Raw genomic sequence first — 15,438 nt, forward strand, 5'->3', positions numbered from 1 at the left:
AACATTACTATTTCTAAATAATTAAATTTTAATATCAAAGTGAAAAATGTTGTAAAAAACGCTAACCACAATTGAACTTAAATTTTTAATCCAATCGTGGAAAAAATTGAGCCATCAATTCCACTCAATATTTCGAAAACACATTAGTTTTGTTTAGGAAATTTGTCAGAAAACTGCAGCTTCACTTTTATCTCGTTCGATGACCGGATAAATCATCACAATGATAATTCATCACATCTTTAAAAAGTTATATAAAGTCATGGAAAGTGATGAAACAAAAACTTTATTAACTGGGTTAAGTAGGTTAGGTAAGGAGAGGTTAAAAAAAAATTGTTTCTAATGACTTTATATAACTTTTTAAAAGTGTGTTGAATTGTCACTGTGTTGAGTTATCATGGAACCATCTCGTTCATATAATAAAAAAAATAATAAAAACTTTTTAAAGTTGTTGTCGTGATAGTGGCACAAAATATGAATTATTAATTTGGCTATTTTTAGGATTTTCTTAGTGGATTTTACACTGGAATCCATTAAGAAAATCCTAAAAATGGCGTATAAATATTTTGAACAATTCTAAAAATTTTGAGGTCATCAGCAAAAAGTAAGATAAATACATCATGAAATATTTTTGCAATATCATTTATAAACTAGATTGGTCCAAGGTGTGAACCCCATGCGAAAAATGTAGGTTATTTAATTTAACTCTTAAACCCTACCACTCTGGGAATGTAATTATTCCTACCACGGGGTACTGAAGTACCCCGGGCAGAAAAAAATTAATAAAATAAAAGTATTTGATATTTTTGAAAATATTATTTGTATTATGGCAAAGTAATAAGAAAAGACAATCAAATTTATTAATAAAAACTAATAGACATTTTTGTCGTCACATGAAGGACAGATTTTGTATTGATGGTCAACACAAATATGGCGGCGACAAGTGTTACAGACAGATCGAGATTTTCTGGCCTTTGTGCGCGGACAAAAACAGCAGCGACCAGGTTTGAGATTATCAGGGACCGGTCTATGATCTTCACTATGAATATTCAAGACTGCACGTATAGTTTCTCTGATATCCCGGGCTAAACTTGGCCATTGAAATTTTGCTCTCATATGAGACTTTATGAGTGCCATTGACAAACTCTTAAGAAATTCAAGCCGCTTAGTTATTTTCTCTTTATCAATGTTAGTTGACAGCTTGAATAAGACCCAAGAGTTGACACCAACGGCATTTAGCAACCCGTAGAAGAGACACATGGGCCACCTTTTGGTCTTCCTGGACGTTGAGTACTTCTTACAAAGTTGGTCGAACACATCCACCAGGCATTTGGTTTTACTATAGAAATGTATTATTTCTGGAAGGTACACTTCATTATCCTTGTCAGGGCTGTCATGCATGGTGAACAGCATGATTACAGCTTTCTTCTTAGCTGACTTCAGAGGACAATACGACAAAAGTGTGAGAGGTTCGTCGTAGGCAAACATTGAGGTGCATCTTTCTCAATTTTTAGTGTCCAAGTAAACAGGAGGAATTTCTCGTTTATTCTTCTTTACAGTTCCAACTAATGTTATCCCTTTTTCCAGTACCTTCTTGGTGGTAGGTATAGACGTGAACCAATTGTTACATGTCAGGTTTCTGTTAAGATCTTGTACGGGAGCAGTCAGTTCCATAACATTATTATGATATTTTCTGTACAGAACTAATGGAGCATCTAGCACACGAACCAAGCGCCTATCTTTTTCATTTATACCAGCCCCATCATTGTCAGGCACTAAATACTCTTCATCTCCTTCCACTTGATCACCGTCTTCATGAGATGCGACTTCAGAATGGTCCCAGAAATCCTCGATAACACCGTCGGGCTCATCTTCTAAATCTTCTCCTAGGTTTAGCTTTTCGTCGTCATAAAAGCCAACAAAGCAGCTGCAATTTTACCCCCCCCCCCCAAGATTTCGAGTCTGGTATGCCATACCTGAAAACAATTCAGACACCTCATTACACGGCATATACTGTCATTACATTCATAACACATTATTAGTCCATGAATGTCGCGTTACTGGGCGCAGGCCCTCTCTATCAACACTGTACTCTAGCCATTATCACAAGTAAAGTAAATAATAAATAATGTGTAAACTTACCAGAGAGATGTCGAAAAACAACTTCAGTAATTCAAGTATAACTGGAAGGAAGAACTAACACTATTCCTACCACGGGGTACTGGGGTACCCCGGAACACCTGTGGACGCGACTGCACTTGCCGGGAGGTCACGGCTTACCGACGTATTTACGCGCCAATTATCGAAAGTAGATTAGCTAGAGCGATTTTTGCAACAGTGCAATATTTTCAAAATTGTGGATATTTTAAACAGCAGAGGGGTACTCCAGTACCCCAGGTAGGGTTTAAGAGTTAACCAGTAAAATTTTTGTTAATTCATATTTTACTAGTAGGTTTTTTTTTTAATAGACTTCTCACTAAATTTAATTGCATTGCACGCAATATGCATTTTTCTGTTAATGTATTCTGTTTTTTAAGCGAATATCTAAACATATTAATTATTTGTGAGAATCCCCGAATATGTATTCGGTTTTCAAACATAGACAATGTGTGGGTTGACAATGTGTAAAAAAAAAATAACTACTGCTGATCAGTGCCGACGTAATCACTATCTCGACCCCCCCACCCCCCCATGTCATCAAAAATAAGCAAAGCAAAGACCCCCCTGCCCCCCTATAGTGCTTACATAATACTTGAACGGCCCCTAGGCTAAAAGGTTTCAGATATATTAAGGTTCTTAATATGTTTCTTCAGTCACAAATCTTCATGAGTTGTATGGTGTTCCATCCTCTAATCTTACTCGCAAGCTTCGTCATAAACAAAATTTTAAGAACAAGCTTAGCTTGTTAAAAACCAGAACATAAAATACATATGTGATGGCTATGAATTTGTCTTTTTGTTATTTATGGTAACTAGTCGACCTGTACTGCTTCACTATTGCATATGTCTTTTTCAGGCGCCTCCGACATGTATACCACATCGTTGCCGTTGAAAAACTACATTACATCGACTTAATTAAACTCCGCATTCAAACTACTCTCTAAAAAACTCCCGGCGATAATTAGAACAAAATTTTCAGCGATATCGGTTGACTGCTTTTCGAATGTTGCGAGCACAAACATACGGAGACTGAATTTTCATACGATGCACTACGTCGTGTAATATTTTAAATTGAGCCGCTATCAATAACAACCCTTACGTAGATGGCGATAAGGTTTAAATTCCTTAATTAACACCTACGCCTGTTTTGATTTATGCAAGAAAAAAACACAGCCAAAAAGTTAATTTTATTTTATTTATTTAATATTTAATTTTCTTCAATCATTTTATAAATAACTTAATTTGCCACATTATACAATAAATTCATAACTGAAAATGGGTTCGTAAGTAGGAGATTTTGAACTTTAAAGCAGTTTTCATAGGCCTTATACATTATTTTTTCTGGGCTTATAAAAAGACTTATCTAAAAAATACTCGATTATTTCAAAGGCCAAGATGTATTCTACTCGCAGTATTTGATTAAAGCATCTGAAACATTTCTAGGCGACCAAATTTTCAAACCAAAAACACATGATTTTGCATTACTACGTATGGCATCGCCTTAAGATTGTTCTTCAGAGAATTAGCATGTTTGAGTTTAATGTTATTTTAATGTGTTACTTGAATCTTTTGTTTTGCTGAATATAATAAGTAGGCTAACAGAAGCAATATTCCTTTATTATGCATTGTGTATCGAATTGTGTGGAGCGAATATTTGGGGTTATGATACTTGATGTTAACATAATGGTTTTAAAACCATTGCATATGGGTATCTACGTACCTAATGTTTTATTTTTACATATATGGACCCTGTGTTCATAATGCGCCTGAGTAGTAGGAATCTCACTTCTACCTCATTAGATTAATATTTTAAAAATATTTTTAAAAATTTAAATAAATTCAGAAGAAGTTATTTTATATAAATTTTTACAGATATGGGCAAGGGTAAAAAACATCACAAGGGAAAGGGGAAAGTTATTCCCGCAGAATCTGATGACCCTCCGAAATCAGGACTTTCTTCAAAATCAGAGTCCTCTCAACCAGAGCTAACTCAACCCGGGACCTCCCAGAGTCTGCCTAGTCCCTCACAATCAGAATCCTCGCACAGCTTGCAGAGTCCCTCACAACCAGAAGCCTGTTTGAAAAGAGAAGAAGAATCTTCACAGGATTCATGGGGGCCCCCATTACAGGCTCCAAGTCGTTCTACCAGGGGTCGAGGCCGTGGGGTGGCTAAAAGCCGCGCTCCTGAACTTCCAAGCCCTTTGGGATCTCAGCACAGCTTGCCCAGTCCTTGCCAGCTGCTGTCGCCCACACAGCCAGGGTCATCGTTGACATGTGGAGCAATTCCCAAGCAGCCTGCAGGACAGAAACCGGTGGCGAGTTTTTCACGAGAGACGCCTCCAAAGCTCGAGGCGAGCTCAAGCCGTGGAACGGGTCCAGCTTCTTCAAGGGGGGGAAAAGCTGCAGATGTTGCCAAGAGAATGGAAACTGTATCCACTGGAAGAGGAAGAGGAGCACCATCATCACGTGGAGGTTAGTAACTCAATTCTATTTATGTTAAATTGTTAGTTTTTTTTTAAATCATATTTTCACACACAGTAGTTGCTGAATGATTGACCGTGACGTAATCTGGAATTGCAATTAAATCAGTGCTATAAAAATAAAATACAAGTTCCATTGGAGCCATTTTATTTTTTTATTAATGTGAATATCACAAAAGAGTCCCAACTGCTCCCCTGGAATAAGTGAAACTATTTAATTCCCAATTTGGAGGGGAAGGAGATGGGGGAGAGGAAGGTGGGGAAGTACCTGGCTATTCAGACCTGGTCACCAAACATGGCTTAAGCCATTTCAAACAATGTTTCAATTCTGAATGGTAATCTTACACCAGGTGAGAGTATCTTCCACAAATTAATCACTTTAAATTTACTCGCGCACACCAGGATTTCTAGTCGAGAGCCTAAACCCTTGACCACGGAACTCGTCAATGTCTCGGTGGTGCCACTATAGTTGGTACATTACAAGATCTACCACTAGTTTCCTTTAAAAAATTTACAACCATTCTGTCATTCGACGATAATTAACTTTTACAAACTCTCATAAGTAAGATCCATCGATAAAGACATTATTAGTCATATGTCCTCCATCCGCTTGCTGTGAGGAGATTTTTATCCATTATCAGATTATTCGTAACTATTATTTAAAAAAGGACCAGAGAGAAGAAAAAAATGCATTTCATTATAAAAGGACAAGGGTAAAAAAATATACATATTGAATCGCTCAATCTTATCTAGACTATTGCTTCAATTTGTTACCGAGCAATCTCTGTTTGTATATTAATTTATTTGTATTTATACTTATATTATACTTTATACCTACATAATGTACAAACTTTGCAATTGAAAAAAAAAAAAAAAATAAATAAAATAATTTTTTTTTTTAAAGTGGGGGCATTCCAAATTTCTACCGATTAAAAACACATCTACTACATCTACTCACCTATAGGTGAGAAAAAAATCCTGGTTTAATTTAAATGCTACTTTAGACATTTGTCGAGTGATTTTTGCTCTACTTTAAATTGACGCACTAATTTAGTGCGCACCCTCTAACATTTGTATTTATATATCTCCCTTTCAAACCATCTTCTTCTTGTTTTTGAACGCTTACTACGGAGCCTTAAGTATAGGTATATTTTGCCTGATCAAAATTGAATAGGATAATAGTTACAGTGTTCATAAATAATATTTTCGAATTGATATTAGGTACCTAAAATTGTTTTACCTGAGTTGTAATACTGTAACCGCAACCCATCTCTGAGTACTAACAAAAATGTCTGTTAACGAGGATGGAATGAGAGTCAATAAATAATAATGTAATTATTATTAAAAAAAAAACACAAAATAGTTTCTAATAAATTCTCGAAATAGCCTAAACTCACTTCGCTGTTCGCTGCAGACATTTTATTATGTAAAATTGTCATTTATCACCTTTTTGTTTTTGTTTTTATCCACTTATTAAATCCTATACGAACCTAAGTTCACACATCTAGTAAGTGGATAACATACAATATACATATTCCTTGCTGGCTTTGTACTGTGTTAAGATTGACCGGGTTGGTTTGGTCCGCCCAAATTATACTGTCAATCTCAGTGATTGGCTCTGAATGATCTAACCTAACTTATATCTATTATCAAAGCTTAGATGTTTTCAAATCCAGTGAGTATATATGTATGTATAAATTAAAATAAACCACTATGAGTGTGGCGATTGCGAGATTTCGACTTGTGACTGAGAAGAATATGGATTTGTTACATATTCAAAGTCACCTGAATGTTTTCCCATCGTAGATAATAGAAACGATGGAGATGGGCCATGAATAAGTGTTGCCAACATCGTTCCCCCAAATTACTTCAAATTGCAAATAAGTACAGCTTTGTTTCTATCCACACACTAAACGGATACCTTTCTTTGGCTCTTTGATATTCCGTGCAGTTTTATCCTAGCTTGGCAGCAGTCAGTGCAACCTCGCTACTAAGGTCAGAGCCCCAGATTTGACAGGCTGTCCAAGCTCAATTATAACTATCACAAATAAAAGTCCGCGCCGTAGTGTTTGATCCTGGAGTTTTATTGGAGAGTTTTAATCAATAGGAGTCACAATGTTTTCTTTTAACAGGAGGTAGACAGGAAAGGGTCGGCCCCGGGAAGGCTGGCAGGAAAAACATCCGAGACGTCAATCCGTACCTCAAGACCCGGTCTGAAACATTAACAACGAAGAAAGGTAACCCACAAATAACATATTACTATGGTCTTGCTACTGATAGCTCCGTTGTAATCTCTCTTTCTACTTCATATAGAAAGTATTTACTTTGGAGAGGTTGCAACACTATCAGTGGTATGCTTTTTTTATATGAGTATCGTACATGAGTCCCAACTGCTCCCAACCATCTGGAGTCAGTGAGGTTATCGTATCCCCAATTGGGGTATGTTGTAAGGCTAAAGATAGTGGGGAATGCATATCTAATCAGGAAAACCTTCCTTGACCTAACACCGGACATGATGTTAAAAATATATAAAATATATGTGCGACCTCTCCTGGAATATGCTTTCCAAATATGGAGTCCTTACTTCGCAAAGGATATAAATCTGTTATATTGCACAGAGACGTTTCACTAAAATACCAAGAGCTCTGAAAGATCTACGATACGAAGATATACTCAAGGAACTAAGATTACCAACCTTACAAGAAAGAAGAGAAAGGGGTGACTTGATCGAGACTTTCAAAATTTTATCTGGACATTACAGTTGCCCTAGCATCCAAGAAATCTTCACTACTAATAAAAATATAAATCTCCGTGGACACTCAAAAAAATGACCAAAACTCCTTTTGCATCTAATCCTAGAAAACACTTCCTTGCAAACAGAGTAGTGGATGCTTGGAACAAACTCCCACAACATGTCATCGATGCAACAAATATAAATCAATTCAAAGCTCTATTGGATTCACATTTGGAGAGAAGAAAGGACTTAGTTCAAACTTAAAACAACTCAATTACTGGCAAACTTGTTGTGAAATCAGATATGAGCGCATCAGCAGAATGCTGCCTGCCCATTACATAATAATAATAATGTTCTAGTGAGTGAAAAATCCTTTCCTTAAGCCACTCCTATATTCCAATCCCTTTCCACATGTTTGTTTCAAATCGAATGACAATAAGATCGTCCATAGACCCTTTAACACTTCAAACCATAGTGCAGCCAAAGTTTAGCCAATTCGTTTGACAATATATATTTTTTTATAATTGCAGGGGCGTTTGGAAAACAGGTCAAAATTTTGGCAAATTATTTTCCCATCACAACCCACCCGAATTGGTGTCTGTACCAGTACCGGGTCGATTGTGTCCCCGATGAGGAACGAACCTGGATGAAGCAGTCACTGATGAAAGTTCATCGGAACAAGATCGGGGGGTAGGTATCGTTGTATTTATTAATAATTTAACTTGATCTACTCAGCTGTTGCATAGGTGTACCATGAAGTTTCACTTAAACAAATAATATATTGTCAGACTGCATGATGGGACAAATGCAAGCCTTGTAAAGGTTAATTTTGACACCATTGAAGATGCTGTATTTAGAATATTATTTATTTATATATATATATATATATAAGCCTAAGAAGACTTTTACATGAAAGTGATACATGATCAGAGATGTTAAAAATGGGTACCCAAAACCATTTGAAATGCAAAATGGAAATGGGTCAAAACTTTTCCATTTGAAAATGCAAAATGCAAAATGGTTTTTAGAAAAGCATTTCAAATGCAAAATGCAAAATACCTATTTTCAAAATGCATTGAAAATGCGAAATGGTTTCTCAGGTCAAACAATTAAAATAGGTAATTATACAATTTTTTCATTTAATAATGGACATCAATGTAGAACAAACATATTACATGATGGTAAATCCAAAAACACCACGACTACAAATTATGAAACCACAAAAAATTTGCGCGGTACTAATTTTGCCAACGTAAAAACATAGAAACTGCTATCTAACATTTAATATTACAGCGTCATGGCCCCATGTTCAGTATTTTTTGTAATGGTATCACTCAATTGCCAGGGCTCCTACCAGGGAGCAACTTGACAAATGTAAATTATCTCTCATAGCGAGGTTGAGGACCGACTATTTGAGGCTTATGAAAAAAAGATTAGTGGAGATAGTAGGAAGAATGTTGCAAAAAGCATTTAAAATGGAAAATGCATTGAGAAAAGTATTTAAAATGCAAAATTCAAAATGGTTTTTAGAAAAGCATTTAAAATGCAAAATGGAAAATACCCATTTTGCATTTCCATTTGAAATGGATTTATTTTAAATAAAGCACATCTCTGTACATGATGCAGTGTACATAGGAAAATATCTGTATTATACAGGAGATACTGACAGTAAATAGATGTAATCCATTGTAAATAAGGTACAAAATACACAATTGAAAATTGTGATTACAAGTATAATGCGAAAATATAAAGAAATATTTTTTTTTTAAACTAAATATGAAGCAATATTAGTAAAACGTAAGAGTAACATAAAGTAAAAAAGAAATTACAACAACACTACATATAAGACAAAACATTAAAACTAATTTACCAATGCTACTCTAATTTGTAGGATTCGACAAAGTGTTGGTATAGATTATGCTTAGTTCTATAAATGGACTCAATAAATAAATCAATAGCACCCCCATACTTGTTGCCCAGATCATGCATCCTATTGGTCAGTGAGTGTGTCTGATAGTGTATGTATTGCAGAAGAATGTTATATTTTTTATGAATGTTATATATTGAATGTTATAATGTTTGAATGTTATATTATCAATTAAGTTGTTAATGACTCTGTGTAACACAACCAGGTCTGAAAGAATTCTCCTGTCAGACAGTGTTATTAGATGCAATCGATTCATCAAACTTAATTAATATAATTAATGTAATCAATATGAATTCTGAGCTTAAAATTTACGTACTTAAGAAATTATAATGTGTTACTTCATGGAGATTGCCACATCAGAAGTCAGAAAGATCATTTGGGTGATCAGATAACCACAGACAAAGGTTCCATGGCAACAAGACAACGGCAACTCAAAATACTTTTGATAAGTGATATAAAGTCATTAAAAGTGATAAAAAATGTCAATCCAACCTACCCAATTTAATTCACAATTTGGGAGGCAGATATGGGTACCGCCGCCCCGGGAACCATTTATTGGATAACCAACACCTCTGCCATAGGTCACCTCAAGTGGTTCGCTACGTTTGGTGAGCAGTAATGCCTGGGTTTATGGGGTGAGGTTTATATATTTGGCGGCGGATGCGTCTATCCATCAACTTAAAGAAACCTCACTCCATCGGTCCTGACAATATTCCAACATTTATACTAAAGGGTTGTTCCGACCTTTTAATACCACCATTATGTCATCTCTTCAATGTATGCCTAAAAAACGGGATTCTCCCAGACATCTGGAGATTAACTAAAATAACCCCTATCTACAAGAAGGGAGACAAACGCGATATCCGGAATTATCGACCAGTCGCCGTTCTATGTTCCATCATGAAAATATTCGAGAAAATTCTACATAAATATATACTTAATCACGTTAATCCAATTCTTGATGACCATCAATATATTCTTATTTTTGTACTATTTACTTGCTGTTATAATATGTCAAATGGATATGGTTATATGTATTTTTACTATTACTTTTGTGAACATGCAATCTTCAGAATATTATTTTTTTATCAACTATGTATGTAAAAGCCCAATGGGCGTATAAATAAATAAATAAAAAATTTAAAAAAAAAATGGTTTTAGACCCCAGATGTCAGTAACATCAAACCTCTTATGCATCTCAGATTTCTTATCACAAACTCTCGACAATCGGAGACAGGTGGATGTTGCTTATTTCGACCTGGAAAAAGCATTCGACGTTGACATCGACATTCTTCTAAATAAGCTAGCTTCATTTGGTTTTTCCAAAAGACTACTCTGTTTTTTTGCTTCATATTTTCGAAATGGTAGACAGTTTGTTTATTATAAGGGTTCCAGTTCTTATGAATTCATAGTTTTTTCTGGAGTTCCTCAGGGGTCTATCCTTGGACCACTTCTGTTTCTGATTTTTATTAACGATATTGGTTCAGTCATCACACATTCGCTGTATTTACTATTTGCAGATGACTTGAAACTATATCGCTCAATAAAAAACCATCTTGACTGTATTCTCCTTCAACGTGACATTGACTGCGTCTCAAACTGGGCCAAAATAAATGGCTTGAACTTCAGTACACCCAAGTGCAATATCGTCTCGTATACAAGATCAAAGAAACCGCATGTATTTGAATATACAATCAATGAAATTATTCTCCAACACCTAAACCAAATCAAAGATCTAGGAGTTATTTACGACAGCAAACTAACTTTTCACCAACACATCGATGATTTAATAAGCAGAGCATACAGGCTTCTCGGCTTCGTAATTAGAAACTCATATCCGTTTCGTAACACAAAAACACTGACGTTATTATATAACACACTAGTCCTAAGTGTACTTAAATCAAACTCGATCATCTGGGCTCCACATGAATTAACTAACACACTTTACGCATTGAAAGAGTCCATAAAAATTTTTTAAGGTTTTTATTCTCGCGGCTCTATGGACGTTACCCTTGGCTCTACCCATCGATTTATATATTAGGCATGACCAATTACCACTCCCTAGAGACACGTAGAGGTATTGCTTTGCTTAAATATTTTTTTCAACTAATAAACGTTCACTTATCTAATAATGAGATACTGGCCCAATTAATTTTTTTTGTACCAGAGTCTCACTCTCGAGGACGTCATCACAATCTTCTATATAGTAGAGCAAGCCGCACTAATTTATTTATGAACTCACCTGTGGGGAGAGCTACGTGCTTTTTATAACTTTTCAAGGGTCTGTTAAATTGCCACTGCCCTAAGTTGTCCGATTACCATCCACAAGACAGTTGTTTACAAGTCAATTGCTTAAAAGCCAATTATTGTACACAAGACAGGTGTAGGTACACGGTAACAAGTAAAACAGTAAACATGCAAAACCTTCACTGTGGAGTAGACGATCTTGGCTTGGTAACCAGTGATCAGGGGTTCGAAAATTGACAAGTGTGAATAAATTTATGTGCTATTTTACATATTATTGAAAGAAAATAATTTGTAGAGTGGTAGGCTCTCAGTATTGCGCTGATTTAAAGAATCAAATCGGAATCAAACTATTGCTTAAAATGGGATTAGCTGTGTTTAGTTTCTTCCCAATCTGCACTTCTCCAACTCCATCCACTTCCCATTTCCAACTTTAGCTACTTGACGTAACCCAAATTTTTGCAGATCTCATAGTCCTACTCAGTGGCACAGGGGGCCCGGGCCCCCCCAAAATATATATATATATATATATATATATATATATTGTCCTCTTCCCGTAGTATGTTGATCCAGTAAGAAGTTGTTAGACTAAGTTGATCCACCTTTAACACCATATAACTTGGCTATTATGGAATACATCTGTATGAACTGACAACAGTGGTACAATAATTATCAATGTTGCCAGTTTGCCAGAAAAACCATTTGATATACTGTTAATAAAATTTTCAAAATTTGTATGGAAATCAGATGCATAATTTATGTTGATCTACCCAAATTGGCATACTTATGTTGATCTCATAGATATTGATCTATTCCCGTAGTATGTTGATCCAGGTAAGAAGTTATTAGACAAAGTTGATCTGTGTCCCTATATATGGTTTTACTAAATGAACCAATCAAGGGGGCAATCGGTGGACTGTTCATCACAAGGTTTTATCTGATTCCGTAATCTTTTGTGATATTGAACTCAAAGTATTAGTCTCTAGAGTCGAATATCGCATGAAATGAGTGTGAGATGGTACCGTTTCAAATAAAAACGACGTGTTCATTCGACTGTTTGTTGCTTGAATTGTTTATAAGAAATGTATGCGTATTTAGATTGAATCGACACTTTCGCAAAAATCAAATCCATAAAAAATACCTACTGCGTGGCGGGCCGGATCGAAAGAGACTGGTTGAGGGATACCTTTTGACCATCAAAATCCAAAATGGCGGCAAAAGGCATAATGTTAAATGGGAAATTTTGAACTTGCATCTATTACCATCTCTCCTGATTACGCTTCGTGACTTAGTAGGGGTGGCCGGGTTCTTGGTTATAATGGGTAATTAATGGATGATTGGACGAGGTTGGAGCTAACAAAAAACTGTCCAAAGAAGCGAAGCTAGCAGTCCACAATGGAGTGCTGGTACCTACCCTAATATATGGAAGTGAGGCATGGAACTGGCAGAAGAAGGCTGAAAGTAGACTGAATTCTGTAGAAATGAGATCCCTGAGGCATATGTACGGTAAAATCATGTATGACGAAATGTGCGTATGCTGTGTCTATTCTACAGATATTTTATTAGAGCCTGTTTAAAGGAGCTAGCAGCATTGATCCCCGGTGCACCGTGCACGTGCTTGATACTCGACGGACACGATCGGAACACAGGTTCACAGTAAAGTTGATGTTATCTATATAAGAACGGGTCGTTTCTCCGACTCGTTTTACCGTAAGTCGGCTCGCATGTGGAACGAGCTATCAGCATCTGTTTTTCCTCCTCCATATAATTCACGCCTCTTTAAGACCAGCATTAATAAATTCATTCCTACAGCCCCTACCTTAACCCGGCTCATAACGCTGCCCAACCGGTTGGCGACATAGTTTCTCTGTATTTAGAGTGTAAAGACAGGGGCGCTCTAGTGAGAGGTGTCACATAAAAAAATCATACCGCTGAATTTGAATATGGAGACTTAGGACGGGTTGTTTCGGAGAATTTGAACAATTCATCAAATTTCAACATTCATTTTCAAGTTCTGCGAAAGATTTTTTCGAGTTCTGTTTTTATTTCAGTTTTGCCAAGCAACTAGCCTATAATGATATAATAACAGAACTTGAATAGGACTTTCACAGAACCCGTAATTGAACGTTGAAATTTGATGAATTGTTCAAATTCTCCGAAACAACCCGTCCCAAAATGATCTATATTATAACCAATGAATCCACCCATCTTTTATCGATTATCACATTTTGTAGGATTTAAAAAAAAATCAACTCAACTCAACTTCAAATATTAATATTCTGTATAAACGATTGTTACATCTTACCGGAGATGACCGGATAAATCATCAAAATGATCATTTTGTATGTCTTTATATTCAAATTCGCAAGTATGATTTTTTTATGTGACACCTATCACAAGAGCGCCCCTGTCTTTACACTTTAAATACAGAGAAACTATGTCGCCACCCAGTTGGGCAGCGTTATAAGGCGGGTTAAGGTAGGGGCTGTAGGGATGAATTTATTAATGCGGATCTGAAAGAGGCCCGTATTATATGGAGGAAAAAACAAACACACGAGCGGACTTACGCAAAAACGAGTTGGAAAAACGACCCGTTCTCATAAAGACAACATCAACTTTATTGTGAACGTGCGTTCCGCTCGTGTCTGTCGAGTATGAAGCACGTGCACGGTGCACCGGGGATCTATGCTGCTAGCTCGTTTTAACAGGCTCTAATAAAATACCTGTAGAATAGATTTCGTCATACATGATTTTACCGTACATATGCCTCAGGGATCTCATTTCTACAGTATTCAGTCTACTTTCAGCCTTCTTCTGCCAGTTCCATGCCTCACTTCCATATATTAGGGTAGGTACCAGCACTCCATTGTGGAGTTTCGCTTCTTTGGACAGTTTTTTGTTATCTCCAACCGCGTTCAATCATTACCCATTGATTACCCATTTTAAATAATTACCCATTATCATCAAGAACCCGGCCACCACTACTAAGTCACGAAGCGTAATCAGGAGAGGTGGTAAGAAGTTCAAAATATACCATATAATATTATTCCTTTTGCCGCCATTTTAGATTTTTATGGCCAAAAGGTATCCCTCAACCAGTCTCTTTCGATCCGGCCCGCCACGTAGTAGCTGAGCAAACGCAACAGTGTACCCCTGCTAAGTTATGATTTTTTAATGGATTTGATTTTTGCGAATGTTTCGAATAGCTCTAAAGATGATTCTTTTAAAATCATCTCATATTTAATATTATAAAACAATATGACCGGAAGTCGGCATCTTTCTATAAAGCATAAACTAAAAAAACAGCTACAAGGTGGTTACAAATGCAATTATATTTAATCAATTTGTTCGATTATATTTTATGTGAAGTTGTTTTCACAGTGGCCCAATGAATATTATATGGGGCCAATTGAACCAATTTGACTTTAAGCATTTTCTACGTCTTGCGATAAAAACTTAGGCTTACGATAAAAATACTCATAATCAACGGCAGAAAACTAGTTGTCTACCAAATTCTTATTTTTTTAATCTCATATAAATTAAGCTATATACTCATAAACCGATCGAGTGAAAAGCTGCAATGATCCCGACCCCGGGGTCATTGCAGCTTTTACGGAATGACGAGGAAAATAATATTTTTTAATTAGTTGAAAAAATTACTTTTCAAAATTTCAATTATGTTTAACGTAATACACTATCTGGCCTCAAGTAAATCAGTTTTATCACGAACCGTAACTATTTAATGTAATAAAATAACAAAACAAATTAATGTTAATATGATAGTTTGCTTTAATCTCAATAAAAAAATAAAGAGAAAAAGTTTTTTTTTTATGATTGAGATAAAACTTTCCCCCAAATAACATGTATATATATTGATTAAAATTATAATAGCACCTT

At 35.9% G+C, this 15,438-nt stretch overlaps 1 protein-coding gene across 1 annotated transcript in view; it reads left to right on the forward strand.

The window, feature by feature from the left end:
• The window catches only part of LOC149420530 (piwi-like protein Siwi), a 69,669-nt gene that overhangs the window by 1,313 nt on the left and 52,918 nt on the right, over positions 1-15,438 (forward strand). The window contains exons 3-5 of the mRNA XM_089636766.1: positions 4,029-4,628; positions 6,769-6,873; positions 7,901-8,060. Of these exons, the coding sequence (XP_089492892.1) occupies positions 4,031-4,628; positions 6,769-6,873; positions 7,901-8,060 (863 nt within the window). The 5' untranslated portion in view covers positions 4,029-4,030. The remainder of the gene's footprint in view (positions 1-4,028; positions 4,629-6,768; positions 6,874-7,900; positions 8,061-15,438) is intronic.

Source organism: Hesperophylax consimilis, chromosome 10, assembly GCF_061612785.1.
Source record: "Hesperophylax consimilis isolate HC1 chromosome 10, BYU_Hcon_1.0, whole genome shotgun sequence".
NCBI classification, from domain to species: domain Eukaryota; kingdom Metazoa; phylum Arthropoda; class Insecta; order Trichoptera; family Limnephilidae; genus Hesperophylax; species Hesperophylax consimilis.